Genomic DNA, 21,559 nt, shown 5'->3' with positions numbered 1-21,559 from the left:
GCTATTATTATTTCTTAGATACTTAGAACCATAGGTGAGGATGGCACTTTCCAGACAAATAAAATGATAGGTCCTTGTTCCAAGTAATTTATAATGTAAATTGGACTCATCACAGTTCAACGGCTGTCTATACACAAAGGGAGGGAAATGGGAGGATGGAGATTGTGATCATAAAAGATTATGAGATGTGCTTATTATTATTTTGGTATCCTGTTCATTCATTTTTTTAATTTAAGAGAATTTGTACTATATTAGGTTTAGGGGATAGTGCCCAGCATGAAGGCACCTGTGAGGGCATTGTTGGTGGAAAGAAGTGATCCTTGAGGATCCATACAAAGGTGGATACTATATTGCATGGAATACAGGACCGGAGAGGATGCTCCAAATGTAGGGGATGGGGAATGGCGCATCAAGGTGTGCCACACTGGCAGAGTACAGTGAGTAAGCAGGATAGGGGTAGGACTGAAGAAGTGCAGGAAGGTGCAGAGCAGTGAGGTGCCCTGGATGAGTGAATGGGGAGGATGAATGTGATCCAGAAGCCACTGTGGGACTGAGGGAGGGAGTACACAATATGTTATGAAGATTTTCCTCTACTGCAATGAAAACCTGAAGTTTCCAGGACTGGTTGAACTAAGATGATCTTTAAACACCTGTACATGCTGCAGCATTAAATCTATGTTACACTCATGTATAGTTATGAGATAACCAGTATACAGGGAAGTACATACTTTCAGCTGGGATCGTTGTTCCTGCTTCTTCGTCGGCTTTAATGGACTCCATGGTGAGCGGCACAACTACAAAAATTAAAGGAACCAAGAAGACCACTCTTCTTAGGAGGCAAGGTGTCAGCATCCTGCTAATTGGCGCTTCCTCCTTTATTGGGGCAATAAACAAATTAGTGAGAAACATAACGTTCTGTAAAATAACACCCTTTTTGTCTGTAATGTTCATGATAGCTACAAGACTGACCATCCTGGAGATTAAATTCCTCTCTTCAGCTACAGAACAGGTACAGCACGGACAGTGGCAGAGCAAAGTTCTTCACCCCACTCCACCCATGTGTCTCAAACTTGGCCTAGAGGGACTTCTTGTAGGAATGAGATGGAAATCCAGTTGCCATGCTTCAGTCAGTCTCTGGCATCTCTGCTGAGATTGCTAATGATGGTGCCAGCTTTGTGATGCTGATACTTGTCCTATTTTAACACCAACCCAAACCAGCAATGACTGGGTCATTGCTAACCCCTGGGAATTTGTGCAGCTCTGCTACCAAGCTGACTTGCATTTGAACCGAGAGATGAAAAGTGCTCTCTTCCTCGCATTTTTAATGTACCATCTTTTCACATATACCTGCAAAACTAAAACTAATTTTATAATTACTTTGCAACTAAACAAATCACAGAAGCTGGTTTCACGCAGCTTCCTTCATGCAGAAGAAGAGGCTTTTCTTAAACCCCAGCCCATAGAATCATAGGCATAGTCACTGGTCACAATTAAAACAAACCCAGCCGTTTGTTTCTTCACATGAATTATTCCCTCTTGTCTCTCCTCTGACCCCAGCTTGGTTTTCAGAGCTTCACTTATTGTCATCCATTTGTTCCTGTACACCAGAGATGGCCAAAGCATGGCCGGAAGCGCTGGACAGCCTGACCCAAGGCTACCTCATCTGAATACAAAGATGAAGCCTGTGAACACTATCAGCTCTCGTATGCAGTGTTTCATCTTCATCCAAGTAGATAAGTCGCTTAGCTCAAGATGGAGCATTGTATACTAGGACCAGTTGCTGTACATTCAAACGCAGGCAAAGAAAAAAAAAACTTACTCCGTTCTAAGCAGTAACAAGATTAAAATAAATTCCATATACAGAGAGTGCTGATTCTCATTAGCAGAGCACAGGAAGGCAAGAGGATGAGTTGTCTGTTCTTTTTCTAATTTTTAAATATTAATAATGAGTAAAAATGTTGCATAAGAATGTTGAATCCTTGTGCTCTGGATGTGATGCTGGAATACAGCATTATACAGTACAGTCTACATTTCCCTGTCAGAAGAGGTGGTTTTCCTCATCTTGCAACAGAAACATAAGGGAATAAACCTGCTGTTTAGACAACTGCAGGGCCACATTTGCAAACCCTGGCAACTGAGATGAATCTGCAAATTTTGCATGAACACCTGCTGCATATGCAAATTGGCAGCTGGACCTGCAAAGGAGTACTGTTATGTGCAATCATCTGTGCTCCATGCACAAATCCCCAGTCGTAGTGTAAATTGACAGTGGGCAGACATGCACAGTTTGCAGCCACAAAATCAGGAGGCCAGTTTTAGAAAAAAAAAAAGTGGGTGCCTTATGTAATTCTTTCAACAAAAGAACTGAGACACTGTGTGCATTTATTGATTCCCTTTGCCTGTCTTCCTTATCTTTACTAACAAAGTAAACTTCAGTAAGAGCATTAACAGCACAAAAAAAGAGGTGGTTTTCTTTTTATCAGTAGCGATCCAAGTGAAAACAAGTCCAGTCAAATCCTAGTTCTTGCAATGAGATACAGCAAAAGCAGAGTGTCCTCCTGAAACAGCAAATTAGGATAGTGCCATTTACATCTAACGTGCCTTTAGCTGCACAGGAACATCATGAACAAGAAGCTAATTCCTATAATATCATGCTGAAGCTTCAGCACCAGTGAGGCAAATGAAGCAGACGCCCAGGTAAACTTTTTCAGGGCACCTGAGACAAGTTCATTTCCAGCCCAGTTCGGCTTTTTAATGATCCCCTCTGTAAAAGAAAAAAGAACAGGAGTACTTGTGTCACCTTAGAGACTAACAGATTATTTGAGCATAAGCTTTAGTGGGCGACAGGCAACTTCATCAGATGCATGCAGTGGAAAATACAGTAGGAAGATAAATATACAGAAAGAGAACATGAAACAATGGGTGTTACCATACACACTCTAACGAGAGTGATCAGTTAAGGTGAGCTATTACCAGCCCCCAACTAAAACCTCTCCAGCATATCATCAAGGACCTACAACCTATCCTGAAGGACGATCCATCACTCTCAGAGATCTTGGGAGACAGGCCAATCCTCGCTTACAGACAGCCCCCGAACCTGAGAAAATACTCACCTTAACTGATAACTTTTGTTAGAGTGTGTATGGTAACACCCATTGTTTCATGTTCTCTGTGTATGTATATATCTTCCAACTGTATTTTCCACTGCATGCATCCGATGCTCAAATAAATTTGTTGGTCTCTAATGTGCCACAAATACTCCTGTTCTTTTTGCAGATACAGACTAACACAGCTGCTACTCTGAAATCTGTAAAAGAAACATTCCCTTGGGGCACTAGTTGTCTCACACCACATCTAAGTGACTGTTAGGTTTTTTAACAGAAATAGCATAATCACAACATGCTTTGAAGTGTTGTCTGCCTCTGCCCTTGCAACCGACAGTTGATAAAAATCTAAGCATGGCCTGTCACCCCATCTCACAAATGAAATATATATATTAGTACCTGATTTCTCTTGTCTTTGTGATGGTCTCTTTGACGTAGCCGCTGCAAACTGCCAACAGAACAAGAAAAAGCATCTCTGAGCATGTGCACTGCTTCTTTTTAACCTTCCCTGAAAGAGGTTATTACTATGGTGAAGGATCTTCCATAGCAACAGTGCAGAGCACAGAGTCACGATTTAAAGAGGAACAGGCTATGGCTCAGTCTTGTGTGGGAAGTTTCTGTTTAAAGCTGTTAAGATTAGCTACACCTCCCCACTCAAGAGGGTTTGTCTGGCACAGCCAGTTAAAGGGTCTGTAATCACCCAAGCCTGGTTCCCAGGAAGTTTCTCCAGCTTTGCAATCCCAACCACTGGACATGAAGAGGCAGAAGAATTAGCAAGGCTGGAGGCACTGAACGTATCAGAGTAAGAACTTTATCCCTGCCTCCCTGCCCCACAGCCAGCACCTCTGCTCCCCTCTCATAGCCCTGCAGCCGTACATGGTGATGCATTGCTCAATTTAGAACATATACTTGCAGAATGTATCATGGTGATAGAAAGTTGTGGATTAAACACTTTTTTCAGAAGATTAAGTTTCCTGGATTTAATCTTTGCCTTTGGGTGCACATTTGCCCCATCATGAGACATCCACACAATGCAGCATGTTTGGCAGTCCCTGTTTCAAAAGGATGGGCATAGCAGAGGTGAGGGTCAGGACTGAGATGCACTGGCAGAGCTATGAAGGGAACCCTTGCTCTGTTCTTGGTTTTAGCCAATTCAGTAGACCCAAGCCTGTGAGGTGCTGAGTGCTCCGAACTCCCACTGAGGGCACTCAGCAGCATGCTGGAGCAGGTCTACAATCCCTTTCTTTCATGAGCAGAAATTCACACGCTCACAAGCAAAGTGCTGACTGACACATTTTTCCTTTTAAATGCTCTTGGGATTGTAAATTCTTTGGGGCAAGGATTGTGCTTTAAAAAATGAGAAGAGAATATTAATAAATAATAATAATATCACCCCTATACATGACTATGCAAGGGGAAGAAGAAGAAGAGTATTTGCTAGAGAACACACTTTACAACTAACAGGACTGAGCATAGTTTTGCCTGAGTGCAGATTACAGGATCTGGCTAGTTAAGATATTTAATATATCAATGACTCACAGATCTGCCTCTTTATTCAGGACTATTCTCCTTCCATCCAACCTCATATGACCTGTCTTTCACGCCTTGTGCATGTCCAGCCATCATCTTATAGACTCACAGACTAAGGTCAGAAGGGACCATTATGATCATCTAGTCTGACCTCCTGCACAATGCAGGCCACAGAATCTCACCCACCCACTCCTGAAACAAACCCCTAACCTATGTCTGAGTTACTGAAGTCCTCAAATCGTGGTTTAAAGACCTCAGGGTGCAGAGAATTCTCCAGCAAGTGACCTGTGCCCCATGCTGCAGAGGAAGGCAAAAAACCTCCAGGGCCTCTGCCAATCTGCCATATTTGCGGTTGGGGAGGAAACATCTGAAACTCAACATGGCCAAAATTCAGCTTTCGATCTTTCCTCCCAAGTGCTCCCATCTCCCCACTTCCCTTATCACTGTGAACCACATCAGCCTCCTCCCAGTTACTCGGGCCCATTAATCTGGGTGTCATCTTTAACTTGACCCTTTCGATCCCCACATCTAGGTTGCGTGCAAGTCTTGTCACGCCTTCCTGCTCAACATTTCAAAGCTCTGGCCTTGCCTGTCTGCACTGCCACCCCTCTTGTGCAGACCCTTAGCATTTCATGCCTCAACTACTAGAATCCCTTTCTCTTTGGCCTTTACTGCTCCAGCCTTGCCTGGCTCAAATCCATTCATAATCCTGCTGCTAGGTTCATCTGCCTGGCTCATTGCTCTTACCACACCCCTCTGCTCCTTGAGTCCCTCCACTGGCTCCTCATTCTTCACTGCAAACACAAATGTCTTCTCTTCACCTCTAACGCCTTTCACCATTTGACACCAGCCCACCCATCATATCTAGTATTCTGTCACAAGGGAAACCTCTGGTTCCACCTTCACGTCACCAGTTTTGAGAGCCTCTGTCATGTCTCCCTCAGGCACTTTCATGCTCTCTCTCACGATGCCCTTTAATCAAGCAAAATTCTCCTTGTAAAACTACCGCTATGTCCAGGGCCAGCTCTGGCTTTTTTGCCACCTCAAGCAAAAAATAAAAATGTGCGGAGCGGCCAGAGCCAGGGTGCAGGGGAACTCCCTGTGCTGCAGACGTGCCCCAGGCAGTGGAGTGTGCGCCCCAGCTAGTAGGGGGAGGAGGAGGGAGTGTGGAGACAGAGAGAGAAGAGGGGGCGGCCAGGGCTTCCTTCAACTGGTGCGCTCGCCTCGCGGCCCCTCCTACCGTGTTGCCTGCAGACAGAGTGCGAAACTCGCTCCCTGCAGGGCGCTCCCCTCCTCCGCGCTGCCGCCCACTACAGGCCAGCCGAAGCGGCGAAGCAAAAAAAAAAAAAAAAAAGGGATTGGAGGGAAGCCATCCCTTCAAATCTGCCACCCCAAGCACTATCTTGCTTGGCTGGTGCCTGGAGCCAGCCCTGACTGTGTCTTCCCATCAAATCCCTCTAACATTTTCCTCTGCCAGGACAAATCCAAAATACTGCTCTCTGGCAGTGACTGGGGAAATGACTGGCTGGAACTACTGATTTTTATGCAAATCGGCTCATCACCCGGGTATCTCACCCTTCCACACCCTTCTCTGTATTCCAACCCCATGCAGTAATCTCAGAGTGTGAACACTCTAGGGCAAAGAGTACATTTTCACTTGTACTGGACCGCATACAGCACAATGAGGTCCTGAGCACTGACTAGGGACTTCAGGGGCTACCATAACATAAATATTGAATAATAATATCAAACAGCTTAATGGTCATTACATTGTCCTATGAATTCCTCATGAAGCAAACATCTAACCTCCCCCTCCCCACTTTAATGCTCAGGAGAAGCGTCAGAGTAACCAGACGGAGAAACAAAGCCCTCTGTTTATTCCCAGAACAGGCCCAACTTGGCTGGACAGCACATAAATAACCAAAATCTTTCCTCAAGGAGGTGTTTCCCATTAATAATTTTAGAAATGATTCTCCTGTTAGTGATGCAGGTGTTCTGGTTTCTGCATTCAGTGTCATGGAGAGTACAGCTCATCTGGAACCATTTGAGGCCTGAAATGTCCTGGGTTCAAGTACCATATTAAGAACAGGCTCACATCCAATGCGGACTGATAAAGGCCAATTTTTTTTCCTAACAAGTCTGTCTAAAGTTAGACACCTAAAGGCAGAGATGCTGAATGTCTGCAGATCTCATTGACTTCAAAGGGAACTGCAGGTACTCTACACTTCCGGCAGCAAGTCACTTTCCTTGTGGGACCTAAATATGGATTTAAGTACCTAGATTTATACACTCAAGCTGGAATACATTGTCCTTAACCTTTGTGCCAGGGGTCAGCAACCTCTGGTATGCGGCTTGCCAGGGTAAGCACCCTGGCGGGCTGGGCCAGTTTGTTTACCTGCTGCATTGGCAGGTTTGGCCGAAGGGCAGGGAGTTGGGGGTCGGGGTGCAGGAAGGGTTTGGGTTCCAGCCCGGTGCCACCTTAAGCGGCTCTGGGTTGGCAGCGGTGTGCACCGGGGCCAGGGCAGGCTCCCTGCACGCCTGCCCTGTCCCCGGCCCGCACCACTCCCAGAAGTGCTGGAGCCCCTGGGGGAGGAGAGGCAGAGGGCTCTGTGTGCGCTGCCCTTGCCGTGCCTCCGGGTACCTCCCCCAAAGCTCCCATTAGCTGCGGTTCCCAGTTCCTGGCCAATGGGAGCTGCAGGGCGTGGTGCCTGGAGGCAAGCGCAATGCACAGCGCAGGCACAACTGCAGGGCGGAGATGACAGGAGACTAGACTAGATAAGCAAGAAGGGGTAGAGAAGTGAAGGGCATGTTGAGTTTGGGGTACAGGCCAAAGAGTCATCCCATTAACCTTTATCCCAAAGCCTTCAGGCCAGCCCTGTTCATAGTAATACATTTGTAGTGGATGGGGTCTTTAGACGTTAGACAGCAAAATATTGTTTTCCAGGCCCACTCTAAAACTATGGAGGCTGGTATGCAATTCTCAGAGAAACAATAAGCATTCCGACTTTGATTATTAAAACCTGCCAAATAAGCTACAAAGTGTTGCTCAAATGATACAGGCTACATCTTCATCATTCTAGAAAACATTTTATCAAAAGCAGACTGCAGAAGATGCACTTCACCCCATTGTTGTGCTGTGCATTGCCCTATTGCTGTGATTTCTGCAGAATACTGTTTTTAGACACTCAAACTTCGGTGAACCAAGGAAAATTCTCAGGCTTTGCACTGTTATCACTGGAACCCAGAACTGTCCAAAAGCCTTAAGCCTGGCAGTCTGATGGGTGAGTCTGCACACCAAAACATCAGAACGATGCCTCAGAAACTCAGAGTTGCCCGAGCCAGAGTTGCACAGATACAACATTTAATAGCTTGAGACAGGATTTATGTTTCAAAATAAAAGCAGGTCATTTAGAGGACAGACACATTTTCAAAGTGAAAAGCCAAGACACTTGTCCCAGTGAAAGAATTTACAGACATTCTTTAGAGGGGGCTGAGATGTGCAGAGGAGGGTTTGTCAGTTGTGTCATGACCACGACATGGGCGGTCAGACTTAGTGGTTGGAGCAGGAGTCAGGCCCCGGGAGGCCAGAGTCCAAGACAGGCCAGAGGGTGAATTGAGGGTCAGGTGCCAGGAGGCAGGCAGGAGATCAGGATTGGGCACCGGGTTACAGACAACAATCTAAGAGTGAAGTCAAGGACAAACCAGGGTCGACTGCAAGCAGAGGTCTGGGGCAAAAATGGGCAGGTAGTCTGAGTTGTTGCTCAGACGGCTTCCCATCATGGCTTCCTGGTTTATGTACAGGTATTGACCAATCAGGGAGCTGTGAGAGGCTGCCACTCAGGTCCTGCTGGATGGTACTTCCTGCCAAGCCCAGCCTCGCAGGGTCCTCCCATAAGAACCCAGCCTAAGCAGAGGCATCAGCAGCCTAGAACCCCCCAGGTTCCAGCCCTGCAGGTTCTAGGAAGCTAAGAAAGACAGGAAAAGGAAAGGGTGCCTCTTCTGTACCTCTGTCTTTTTTTGCTTTACCTCTGCTCCTTTCCTCTTGTCTTCCTAGTTTTCTCTCTCCCTCTGTCACACTTTTTAATTCTCTCTCACACATTCACTCTCAATCCTTTGTCTCTCACCTTTCATTCCCCACTCTGGTCTTGACACCCTACCAAAAGCTGGAGTTCACCTGCAGTGCATGCGTGCATGTGGTGGCAGTGAGTGCAGCTGAGCTGCCAGTAGGCTGTCATTCAGGGGTGTCAAGATTCTCAGCCTCCTCAGAGACCTGACTTCTTGTGGGGCAGCAGGAGAATCATGGGAGGTGCATAAGGGGGCAGGTGGGAACATTACTATATGGCAGATCTAGAAGTGGTCCTTAAGGTTAGTATGTACTCACTCAGCCAGCTCTTAATTTCACCAGCTCAGCTACCTGGCAGCTCCTTCATGCAGCCATTCTGCTGGGGTTTGTAATACACTGCTTCTGTAAAACAAACAGGGGCATGGAGAGGGACTCAGAAAAAAGGGGACATCCCTGATTTTCAAAGCCACATGATTACCCTGAGAACTTCACTGTTGCTATCAGTTTTACGTGGAAGGCACTCAGACAGTGGTGGGAGGCAGTAAAAACAAACACTGAAATAAGTAGATAGACATTTATACAAATTGGGATTGTAGCATTTTATTTTAAATAAATTTAGTAATGTTATATTACAACACCATGAACTCGGCGCTGGTGGCTACGGTTTCAAGCTCAACAGAGTGAAAGTCACCTCTGTTACTTGCTTCAGATTTAGGGTATTCAGGGGATGCCCTAAGAAAGGCACCTGTGCCATAGAGAAAAATTTTCTCCAACTTTTCCATACTAAAAACCTGCCTTTTCCACCCCAGGAACACCCATCCAGGATAGGCAAGGTGATCACAACCAGTGCTGGGCAAAAATTTTCCCCTAAAAGTTTTTTCAGCAAAAAAAAATGAAGATTTGGTTACACTGAAACATTTTACAAATTTGTGCTGATATTGCCAAATTGTTTTTTGATACAAAAACAATTCAGAAAAGGTAACACTAGTTTCAGTTTTTCAGTTCAAAACAATTTTGTTCAGAAATTTCCTTCAATTTAATTTAAAACATCCAACTTCCTTTAAAAATGGTCAAAACTGAAACAAAACATTTTGTTCACCCTGAAACTACTTTTTTTGTCTCTGACTTTTTGATTCACTAAAAATTCTGGAAGGTGTCAATGTTATGTTGATCCCAACAAATTTTTTTCAGTATTTTGAAATTACTAGTGAAAAATCTGTTGCTCACACAGCTTTGTTATTATTAATATAATTATTTATTTGTGTTACCATATTGCTTAGGAACCCTAGACATGGGCCAGACAGACACTGAGTCCAGTTCACAACCGGGAAGTTGAAAAGCCATGCACTGGAATAGAGTTCCCAACAAACACGTATGCTGGGATTCCACAGTACATTTCATTATTATTTTTAGGGCACACTTAAATCCCCTAGACTGTGCAAAGCTGTAGTCCTAATGGCCACTCCCTGTGTCAAAGAAAAGAAGACAAAAATACAAAGCTTTCTGTTTCTCAGATGTTTTTCTAATGCCAAGGAACCTGTTCTGTGCAGACATCTCTGGGTTTTCATCCCCACAGAACAATCTCATCACAGAAGGGAGATTTCTTTTAATTAGCTTTCCGACTGCGCCTTGGAAATTGCATCAGGGAAAAGAGGAAAGAGGTTGTGTGGGGGTTAAAAGCTCTTATTTTTCAAAGCACATATTCTTGCCATGTCTGTGCTAATGGAACAGTTGTGATATGCTAATTTTGCTGTCACAATACTGCCACCTTTGAAGAGTTACAGTACAATCCAATACTGCTCTGAATCATGGAGGGGAAAATGTGTTCACACGTAGGGCATGTGGTTTTCATATTGTCCGTTCTTTTTAACTGTGCAAGTTGAAGTGAGAATTTTTCAAGATTCAAAATAGAAAAAGAAAAAAACCACAAGTCCCAATGGATTTATGGCAGTTTTACAACATGGTTCATGCAAACATAGTAAAAATAATAAGAAAAATCTCTTTTTAACACAAACAAGACCACGGCTGCATTCAGTATCTGAAAAATACACATTGCACGTGACAGATAAATTAGCATGTGCTACTGCTCACTCTGCAGTTAAAGCTGAATTCCAACTTCCATTATAACCTCCCACTTAACCTCTTCAGTTGCTCGTGGCTCTTGCAAACAAATGCATCTGAGTCTGTAATTTTCTATAGTCTCATCACAGAAGTGAATCAGGCATGGGTGGTGGAGAGACACTTTGAAGAGAATTGATTCAGTTTGTGAAAAAACTAAGCAAATGAACTATTCCTCACTTATTCCAGGAAAAGATATTGACCCTGCATCATTCACAGTTGGCTCAAACTTTTTTTATTTAAAGTTGGATTGTTTTGTAGCTATAGTGCAAGCCACATTTGAAGAAAATCTGTTTAGTACTTTTAAAAAAGGAGTTGAGCGTATAAATGTTTTTTTCACATGCACAGTAGAATTTTTGGCTTGGGGTTGTTGCTGATCATTTTGTTTGTTTTTAAGAGTGGCTTAGACAATGCAAGCCACTCACTGACTAATTGGGACTTAGGCCCTTTTGAAAACTTTTCTACCTGCCTTCTTCTAAATATTCAAAACTTAGGCTTTGTCTACACTGGAATGTGAAGGACAAAATTTTTGTTGTTCAGGGGTGTAGGAAAAAAAAACAAGTTTTGCCAACAAAAAGCACCAGTGTGAACAGCACTTTGTTGGCAGGACTCTCGTTGGGGTGGAAATTTTTTGTCGGCAGGAGAGTTCTCTCCTGCTAACAGCGACAACATTGTGCACCTTTTAGCGGCGTTGCTGTGTTGCTAAAAGATGCATAGTGTAGACATAGCCCTAACTTAAGAAGGGAAATACTAAATTGTCACTTTTTCCTAGGAGTGAAGTCAGGGAACCAGGTGGCTCAAAAGCTTGGTAACAACATGAAAAACCTTTTAACTCAAGGTTACTGATTTAAATCTTACCCAGAGTAGCAATGACTAGCAGCCAGTATCTTAATGAACAGGTGCACCTCTGGGTGTTTTACTGATAGAATGACACTCTTGAAGGAGTATAAATTCTGGCCTGCCTTCCCAACCCAAAAAGAGAGAGAGAGAATATTGCACACGTCAGTGGAGAGAACGAGAAAAGTATAAAGAGACTGGGGAGCAGAAATAACTCTTCAGAGTAAAGAAAAGGCAACCTTCAGATCCCAATTAAACCATCTTCATTTAGATAAGACACAAGCACAGCAACTTCAAAAAGCACCTTCATCCCAACAAATGTAATGGAGCAGTATTGGGATACTGCCCATGCTACCCCAAACTGCATTGGCATTCTCATTCTCACATGCAGACTTGTAAGTTTTGTGTCTTTTGTGCATAACTTTGTGCTGCAGATACTTTTGAAGTAAAGGATAAAGGAAAATAGAATTTCTGTTCACAGTGGCCAGCTAATTAAAGGTCTAAGGACAGACTGAGCTGAACACATGACTCTGGGTCCATGAAGGCATGAAATTAGCCAGTGATACAAAGACAATTCCCAAACTGGAGTGTTTTAATAGTGCAGGGAGGGAAAGTGAGGGGAGAGAACATATTGACGTACCCTCTGTCCCTTTTCTTTCAAGCTGGCTTTGAAAACTCCCAATGGAAACATTTCCTCTGTTTCTAGAGACCAGCTGTTCAGCAAGAGATGGGAAATAGAGAAAGCAACAGTCAAGCAGCTTTGAAATCTGCTCATGCTGGCACAGTGAAAATTGTATTAACTCATACCTGTCACAGCAGCAATTAAAGAAATAAGACACTTCATGAAGTAATTCTCATCTCGCCTCCTCCCCCAATATATTTGCATGAACAAAAAAAACAGGGGAAGATTTATTTGTCAGTATAACATTTTGAGGGATTCTTTTTAGACATGCACCCATCGCTCTGTGGTTAAGTTGGAGAAGGCAGGTCGAAGGAGTGCATCTGGCACTTAGTACAGAAAGTGGTAATGTTTATGATGGTTCTTGGTTTCTGTGGGAGTTTGTTCCGCAGTCTGTGAACCTCACCTGAGAAAACTGACTCTGGCACAGACAAGCTTTACCCCTGTGTTAGAAAGCTCCATCGTGTCTGGGGAGTAGAGTTGTCAACAGTGGTCCTCATCCCAGGGCATTGGGTGATACTTTAAATATCCTAGGCCCAGGCCACTGAGAGCCTTGAAGGCAAAGGCTGAGACCTGGAACTGGACTCGACAGTCTGTGGGAAGCCAGCTGAGGACATGGAAGACAAGGCTCCTGTGCTCTCGCTGGCCTGCGTTGCTGAGGAGTCATGCTGCAGTGTTCTGCACTAGTTCTACTGGGTTTCCGGGATGTGGGCGGGCAAAGCCCGCCCACTGCTAAAGGATCCTCCCCCAGCCTAAGGGGACAACCCACAGGACCACAAAACCCACTGATTACGGGGGACAACTAATAAAAGAACAGGGACAGGAGTGCGGTCAAAGGGTCATAAGAAGGGAACCTGACGGGGACACCGAGCAGAGAATCCCGGACAGCGCCCACTGCTCCTCGAAGGCGTCAAGGGAGCCAGCGGACGCCGCCCAAAGGAACTCCGCCCGGATTCGTGAATGGACCATGGAGCAGAAACAAGCCCCACAGTCACCGGAGTCTCCATCGGCCAACCTCCTCTCCCTGGTCGTGTAGATGGCCTTTTTAGCCAGGACGAGGAGGAGGTTGACTAGGAGGTCCCGGGGCTTCGTGGGGCCACAGATAGGGAGTGCGTAGAGAAGGAGGTGAGGGGAAAAGTGCAGCCAGAAATGTAATAGGATGTTAATGAGGAGCCGGTGTAGGGGCTGCAACCTGGCGCACTCTAAGTAACCGTGCGCAAGGGTCTCTCTCATGCCACAGAAAGGGCAGGTGTCTGGGACAGGGGTAAACCACGCCAAGTACACGCCCGTGCTTACGGCCCCATGAAGGAGCCGCCAACTGATATCCCCAGCAGGCCTCGGGACCAGGGTAGAGTAGCCCACCGGGGCTCCTCACCCTCCAGAGGTGGCAGGAGGTCCCGCCACTTTGTATCGGGGTGGGACACGAGAGTGAGGAAGTGAAGGGTGTGGAGCACGAGTGTGTAGAGTTGTTTCCTTGGCGCGGTTTGAAAACGGATCGGCTGCAGATTGTGCAGCCGGCTTGCGGAGAAGGGGCGAGGGGGCCGGTTGGGTCTACGGGGCAGGGGCCCGATGAAAAGGTCCGGAGGGCTTGGGGTGGGGGTTGGGCGGGGTATGCCCTCCCACAGGACCTGGTCGAGGTACGCCCGAGCAGCGGGCGGCAAAGCGGCCTCCGCCTCCTGGAGTACGCACCGGGGAGTACAAGGTCTGGAGAGCCCTATGCGTTGAGCGAGCATCAGGGGATCCAGCCAGCCTCCCCGGTCGTAGTCCAGGAGGTCTCCGACCCTGGTAGCTTCTGCCAGGACCAACCTCTGGCGCACCGCGGGGGACTCCGCCACCTGCACACGGAGCTGGGGATTGTGTAGCAGGGGCTCTGCGAGGAGATCTGCCCCCTCGGTGGCCGCCACGGCCTGGTGGCAGAGAACAGCCTCCAGGTCCGGAGGAGGTCCTGGTAGAAGACCGGCAGCCCGGAGAGGTCTCGCGGAAGACCCCTCGGATCGAGTTAAAGGAGCTGCCGGTCGTATCGGAGCCCTCGGAACCGGCGCAAGAAGGCGTGCATCAGTGTTCTGCACTAGTTGGAGTTTCCTAAGGGCTGCTGGCTTCATGCCCAGATTCATTGCATTGCTGTAGTCCAGAGAGCAAGTGATGTCCAGAACACATACACACACCTGCCCCTTACCACTGAAGCTGGGAACTGGACATCTGCATATCTTTCAGGAGCATAGGAAGGCTTTAAACAGATGCAGCCATTCAGCAAAACCTTGACTGGTATATTCATACCATTTCACTCTTGTATATTTCTGCATGAAGGACTCCTCTCCCCTCCCTGGTCCTGGGGAGGTCACCAGACCCAGTCCAGTTATCCAAGGTGGGCACTAGGGACAAAATTCGGCTCAAGTCTTACAGATCAGTAACACACCTGAGGCTTTTCATAGTCTGTTTACGATGCCTAGATTAATTAACAAGCAGTAAAGGATATGTTCTTCCTGAAGCTGCCTCAGCAGACTAACAGTGAGCTAAAATGTAACCTTTCTTCAGAGGTGTTTTCAATCTTGTGCCAAAAGCCTAACAAATGAGGTGCAAACCATTGAACCAACTGAGATAACAGGCCTGTATTCCATGGGAATGCATTCCATTCCCACCTTTCTTTTAAACAAACAGCTGAATTTACATTAGTCATCCCCTACGTGCCTTAGTCAGCACAATTATGCCAGTCCTCCTGGCATCTCTGCAGACTGATGGAGTTGAGTCGCTCATTGCTAGTGTTTCCATGAAGTGAGAGAAAAGGAATAGCAAACAATATGCTGCCACCTTTTGGTTACAGTTATGGGACCAGGTATTGCCTGGAAAGGTTTCTTTAGTGGAAGTTAAAATAAAGCTGCACCCATTTACCACAGTGAAACATTCTGAAATTTCACAGGATGGAGAAAAGCGTCCCCTCATGTTCTAACCACTCTACTCAAAATTATCACACACACTTCATAGCTGTTTGGTCATTGGACAATACTTGAAAAATATTTTCCTGTATGTTAACAATCTATTTATTACAAAATTTAACCCTACATCAAGTTTGGTATTGAGAGGGACCTGAGGACCTAAATATGTGTAGCTTTAAAAAAACAAAACAAAACAAAACTGTATTTCACTGATGTTGGGCAAAAAATAACTGCCAGCATGGAAGGGCATAGGTTCTCCTGGAACAAGAGCTTGGAAAAATAAATTACTCAATGTGATAACTTTTAAAATACTATTTATAGCAAACACAGACTTCAAAATGTTTTCCAAAATTCAACTAGATTGTCTCATCAAACAACAGAAGAGGCTGAGTCCTACAGTTTCTTTTGTTGTATATGTGGATGAACAATGGTTTTTTTGGTTCACTAGCAATTCTGAAAATACTAGGGCGGGAGGGATAGGGTAGGAGTTTCAGGTTGAACCAAAACCAAAAAATTTTGGCATATCAAAAAATTGTTTTGGGTTGAGCAAGACATTTTGTTTAACCCAAAACAAAATGTTTCATTTTAATTTTGAGGAGTTTTGTAAATTATTAAATAAAATTAAAGGAAATTTCTAAACAAAGTCATTTTAAACTGAAAAATCAAAATGTCCTGTTCCAAAAATGTTGAAACATTTAGATTTTTAAAAAAAAATTCTTTTAAGATTTTTTTACTTAAACAATTTGGTGAAATTGATACAAATTAAGTTTGCCAAATCTGCATTTTTCACTAAAAAATGTTTTGGTTGAAAAAGTGCACCCAGTTTTACTTTTCCTGGCCTTTGTAGGTGGGGAGTTTAAGTTAAGACTTGGTTCTCCCTGCTCCCCTTTTCTGCTTCCTTCAGTTCTTGCAATAATTCTAATACATATGAACAGCTGTATGGATCAATGGAAAAACTAATTTAAAACAACATTTTTGAAGATTAATTTTACCAAGGTTCAATTTTATTGTTCATTATCGGTGGCACAGACAACGACGCTTATACTTAAGGTATCCGCACACTTTCCAGCATAAGATCTGTTATTAGGCTCTTATAACTTTGCTAGTCTTTAACCATTTGGGCTGACATTCTCTATGTCAGCTGTCTGCCTCTGGCTGAATTTAGTTAGACTATTTTTGCTGAAAGCATGTGCTTCTGAGGACCAACCTAGGGGAAAATGTGTTGTTTTGTCCACGTTAGAAAAAATTCATACAACCATTTTGTTGAAATGCTCTTGCACCTCCATTCTTTGGAAAAGGGGTTGAAATGTGGCCTTTGTATCAAGGATGTCTCAGTGAGAAACCCTGGCCAAGTTATAAGCCTTAGAAAAAAAATCTCGTTTCACACATTCTCAGTCCAGACTTGTTAAAAGGTTGGCAGCTAAATTCTCTGAAGAATCGGTCTGTACTAGACCTGATCCAACCCCTCACAGCTTCTATGTACCAACAGAACTTTGCACATACCATCCCCACAGAGCAACTGAGCATACTCCATCTTGGGTACTGGGGCTGAGAAGGACTTCCTTTGCAATTGCTTCTTCCAGCTTGGGCAGGCCTCTGTGGTCCTGAGGACAGGGAGACTGTCTCTCTTTTGGTACCCAGGGAACAAAAAGAAGAAATCACTCTAATGAACCCAGAAGGGAAAAGAACCATATGATGGGGTAGATTGGGACAAGGAGCTCAGGGTCCAGGCTAAGATTGGGAGTTAGGGGAAGAGAGAGGGGTCTGAGACAGGGGTAAAGGGGTCAGGCTTTTGTGGGGAGAGAAAAAGGGGCAGAAGGGTCTGTGACCACTAGAGGACACACCTTTCCAGAACCTGGAATGGAACCCAAGGTCCACTATATAGTTACAAAAAGAACAGGAGCACTTGTGGCACCTTAGAGACTAACAAATGTCTTTGAGCATAAGCTTTCGTGGGCTACAGCCCTCTTCATCGGATGCATGCAGTGGAAAATACAGAAGGAAGATATATATATGCACTGCATGCATCCGATGAAGTGGGCTGTAGCGCACGAAAGCTTATGCTCAAATAAATTTGTTAGTCTCTAAGGTGCCACAAGTACTCGTGTTCTTTTTGCGGATACAGACTAACACGGCTGCTACTCTGAAACCTTATATAGTTACAGTGGATCACAAACTAAATATGAGTCAACAATGTAATACTGTTGCCAAAAAAATTGCCAAACATAATTCTGGAATGTATAAGGGTATGTCTACACTACGGGATTATTCCAGTTTTACATAAACTGGTTGTATAAAGTCTAGTGCACGCCGCCACACTAAGCACATTAATTCGGGTGTGTGCGTCCATGTACCGAGGCTAGCGTTGATTTCCAGAGCGTTGCACTGTGGGTAGCTGTCCCGTAGCTATCCCATAGTTCCCGCAGTCTCCCCCGCCCATTGGAATTCTGGGTTGAGATCCCAATGCAAAAACAGTGTCGCAGGTGATTCTGGGTAAATGTCATCACTCAATCCTTCCTCCGTGAAAGCAACGGCAGACAATCATTTCGCGCCCTTTTTCCCGGGATTGCCCTGGCAGACGCCATAGCATGGCAACCATGGAGCCCATTTTGCCTTTTGTCACTGTCACCGTATGTGTACTGGATGCTGCTGACAGACAGGGTACTACACAGCAGCATTAATTTGCCTTTGCAAGGTAGCAGAGACGGTTACCATCCCTACTGCACCGTCTGCCGTGCCATTGTAAATTGGCGATGAGATGATGGTTATCAGCCGTTCTGTACCGTCTGCTGCTGTCATGGGTGCCTCTGGCTGGCCTCGCTGAGGTCGGCCGGGGGCGCATGGACAAAAATGGGAATGACTCCCCGGGTCATTCCTTTCTTTATGTTTTGTCTAAAAATAGAGTCAGTCCTGCCTAGAATATGGGGCAAGTGTACTAGAGAACCAGAGAGCACAGCTGCTCCGTGTGAGAGCCCCAGAGATCCTGCAGAAATGGTGAGCTGCATGCCATTCTAGAGGGTGCCCTTGCAATAACCTCACCCATTGCTTCCCTCCTCCCCCAACCCTCCTGGGCTACCATGGCAGTGTCCCTCCATTTGTGTGATGAAGTAATAAAGAATGCAGGAATAAGAAACACTGACTTTTTAGTGAGATAAAATGAGGGGGAGGAAGCCTCCAGCTGCTATGATAGTCCAGGCAGGACATTAAAGGGTGGCAGGGGAGAGGAGCCCAGCCTCCCGCTGCTACGATAGTCCAGGCAGTACAGAATCTTTTCTTTAGACATGAAAGGGGGGGTGGAGGGGGTGATGGAGTTCAGCCTCCAGTTGCTATGATGAAGACGGTTACCAGCCATTCTGTACCAACTGCAGGGAATGACCGGGAGTCATTCCCATTTTTATCCAGGCGTCTCCGGCCGACCTCACCGAGGCCAGCCAGGAGCACTCACGGGCTGATGATGACGATGGATAGCAGTCATATTGTACCGTCTGCCATCGGGAAGGGGATGCTGGTGTTCAGCGCTGCAGCACCCCGTCTACCAGCAGCATGCAGTAGACATAGGGTGACATTGAAAAAAGGCGAGAAACGCTTTTTTTCCCTTTTCTTTTGGGGGGGGGAAGAGCGTAAATTGACGACATATACCCTGAAACACCCGGGAAAATGTTTTTGACCCTTCAGGCATTGGGAGCTCAGCCAAGAATGCAAATGCTTTTCAGAGACTGTGAAGACTGTGGGATAGCTGGAGTCCTCAGTACCCCCTCCCTCCCTCCATGAGTGTCCATTTGATTCTTTGGCTTTCCGTTATGCTTGTCACACAGCACTGTGCTGCGGCCTCTGTCTATCATAGCCTGGAGATTTTTTCAAATGCTTTGTCATTTTGTCTTCTGTAACTGAGCTCTGATAGAACAGATTTGTCTCCCCATACAGTGATCAGATCCAGTATCTCCCGTACAGTCCATGCTGGAGGTCTTTTTGGATTTGGGACTGCATCGCCACCTGTGCTCATCAGAGCTCCACACTGGGCAAACAAGAAAAGAAATTCAAAAGTTAGCTGGGCTTTTCCTGTCTACCTGGCCAGTGCATCCGAGTTCAGATTGCTTTCCAGAGCGGTCACAATGGTGCACTCTGGGATACCACCAGGAGGCCAATACTGTCGATTTGCGGCCACACTAACCCTAATCCAACATGGCAATACCGATTTCAGCGCTACTCCTCTCGTTGGGGAGGAGTACAGAAATCGGTTTAAAGAGCCCTTTATATCGATATAAAGGGCCTTGTTGTGTGGATGGGTGCAGGGTTAAATCAGTTTAACGCTGCTAAATTCAGTTTAAACGCGTAGTGCAGACCAGGCCTTAAGTGGGAGTGTTGGAAACAAGACATGAGAAGTAATTCTTCCACATTACTATGCACTGATGAGGCCTCAGCTGGAGTACTGTGTCCAGTTCTGGGCACCACACTTCAGGAAAGATGTGGACAAATCGGAGAAAGTCCAGAGGAGAGCAACAAAATGACTAAAGATCTAGAAAATATGGCCTATGAGGAAAGACTGAAAAAAATGGGTTTGTTTAGTCTGCAGAAGAGAAGACTGGAGAGGTACCTAATGGTAGTCTTCAAGTACCTAAGAGATAGTTATAAAGAGGACGGTGATAAATTGTTCTCCTTAGCCACTGTGGAAAGGACAAGAAGTAATGGGCTTAAATTGCAGCAAGAGATATAGATTAGACATAAGGAAAAACTTACTAACTGTGTGGATAGTTAAGCACTAGAACAAATTACCTTAGGGAGATTGTGGAACCTCTGTGATTGGAGGTTTTTAAGAACAGGTCAGAAAAACATCTGTCAGGGATCGTTCAGATAATACTTAGTCCTTTCTCGGTTCAAGGGACTGGATCAGTTGACCTATTGTGGTCCCTTCCAGTCCTACATTTCTATAATTCTATACCTGCAGCTTGCTATTCCTCTGCTATAACAAACATCTGTGAAACCCACTGGCAAAGTATGTGTCTCATCCTTGTCTAGTGGCCAGTCAGCCTGCAGGATGATAACCTACTACTGCTATCATTAGCTGAAATGTCAGAGATCTGTGCTATGGAGGTGAAGGTTCCAACCCTGCTGATGGCCCATCTTAACGTCTCTGTTTCCATATGATGGATTTTTTTCACTTTGCTGTTTTATAAACCTAAGAAATTACAAACAAAACATGTTTATGCAGTGTTGTTGTAGCAAAGTTCCTCTCAGGATATTAGAGAGAAAAGGTGGGTGACGTAATATCTTTTATTAGACCAACTTCTGTTGGTGAGAGAGAGAAGGTTTTGAGATACACAGTGACCTGAGGAAGAGCTCTGTGTAAGCTTGAAAGCAAGTCTCTCTCAACAACAGAAATTGGTCCAATTAAAGACATTACCTCACCCACCTTGTCTCCCTTATCAAAAACATGTTAAAAGAGCATTGAGGGGGCAAGTCAAGCACTCAAAAGATAGGAAATGCCAAAATTAAGACTGCCTATCCAATATAATTTTGGACCCTGTGCATGCATGTATTATAATAGTCTTTATTTATATGATCACATACTAATTTTTCCACAGATTCCTTTTCTCGTTCAACGAAATAAAACATTTGTGGCACAGACACTCTTGGGGCAGGATAAAGTGTCAGTGAGCACAAAATAGTTTCCATTCTGCTTATAATAACACAATATTCCCAGTTTGTAAGTGGGAACAGTGATTTCTGAATAATTCATAAATAATTACATACTAAATCCTGTAAGTTCATCTGAGAAACCACAACATTATAGGTTATTACTCTTCCCCTGGAGTAAATCCAACCTCACTGTCTAAATCCGTGTTGAAAAATAGAAGTATTTACAAGAAACACTTGGCTATGAATGCTAAAGATAAGAAATGGTATATTAGGTGGGATGTACTAAAGTGCATCCCTCTGTAGTCTAGCAAAATATTGGATCCTTCATAAGTAGAATTTAAGATTAGTCATAACTAGAAGTGATTAGAGAATATATAGCCATTTTCACAATTCTCCACACACACACTCCACCATCTAACAGGGTCAATCATTTTTCTCTATTTGTGGGAATCTGTCTCACAGCAACGGGGGAGGAAAACATTAATATAATAGGAAAATGTGATTGTAGGACCACACAAAAGTGGTAGAGAGAATCAATGGCATGGAAAATAATCTGGGGAGGGGAGCACGAAAAAAACATTTAACTCATTTTCTTTTTAAATGACTAGATTTCAAGTTGACAATGCCCCCTTAAAATAACAACAGCTGCTTTCATTCC

The 21,559-nt window shown here is 44.9% G+C and overlaps 1 protein-coding gene across 4 annotated transcripts in view; it reads right to left on the bottom strand.

The window, feature by feature from the left end:
• The window catches only part of C5H4orf48 (chromosome 5 C4orf48 homolog), a 49,492-nt gene that overhangs the window by 14,034 nt on the left and 13,899 nt on the right, over window positions 1–21,559 (bottom strand). Inside the window, exons 1-3 of one of the 4 annotated variants that reach the window (XM_030564603.1) lie at window positions 12,460–12,481; window positions 3,504–3,552; window positions 729–873 (exon numbers count right to left, since the gene is read on the bottom strand). In XM_030564603.1, coding sequence (XP_030420463.1) covers window positions 729–852 — 124 coding nt within the window. In that variant the 5' untranslated portion in view covers window positions 853–873; window positions 3,504–3,552; window positions 12,460–12,481. Of the gene's footprint in view, window positions 1–728; window positions 874–1,658; window positions 1,925–2,292; window positions 2,559–3,503; window positions 3,588–12,292; window positions 12,366–12,459; window positions 12,482–21,559 lie in introns of those variants that run through there. The other 3 variants (XM_030564605.1, XM_030564602.1, XM_030564604.1) reach the window with 3 other exon arrangements.

The sequence above is a fragment of the Gopherus evgoodei genome, chromosome 5 (genome assembly GCF_007399415.2).
Source record: "Gopherus evgoodei ecotype Sinaloan lineage chromosome 5, rGopEvg1_v1.p, whole genome shotgun sequence".
NCBI classification, from domain to species: domain Eukaryota; kingdom Metazoa; phylum Chordata; order Testudines; family Testudinidae; genus Gopherus; species Gopherus evgoodei.
The sequence above is the reverse complement of the archived record's forward strand: the minus strand, read 5'-3'. Positions and strand labels throughout refer to the sequence as shown.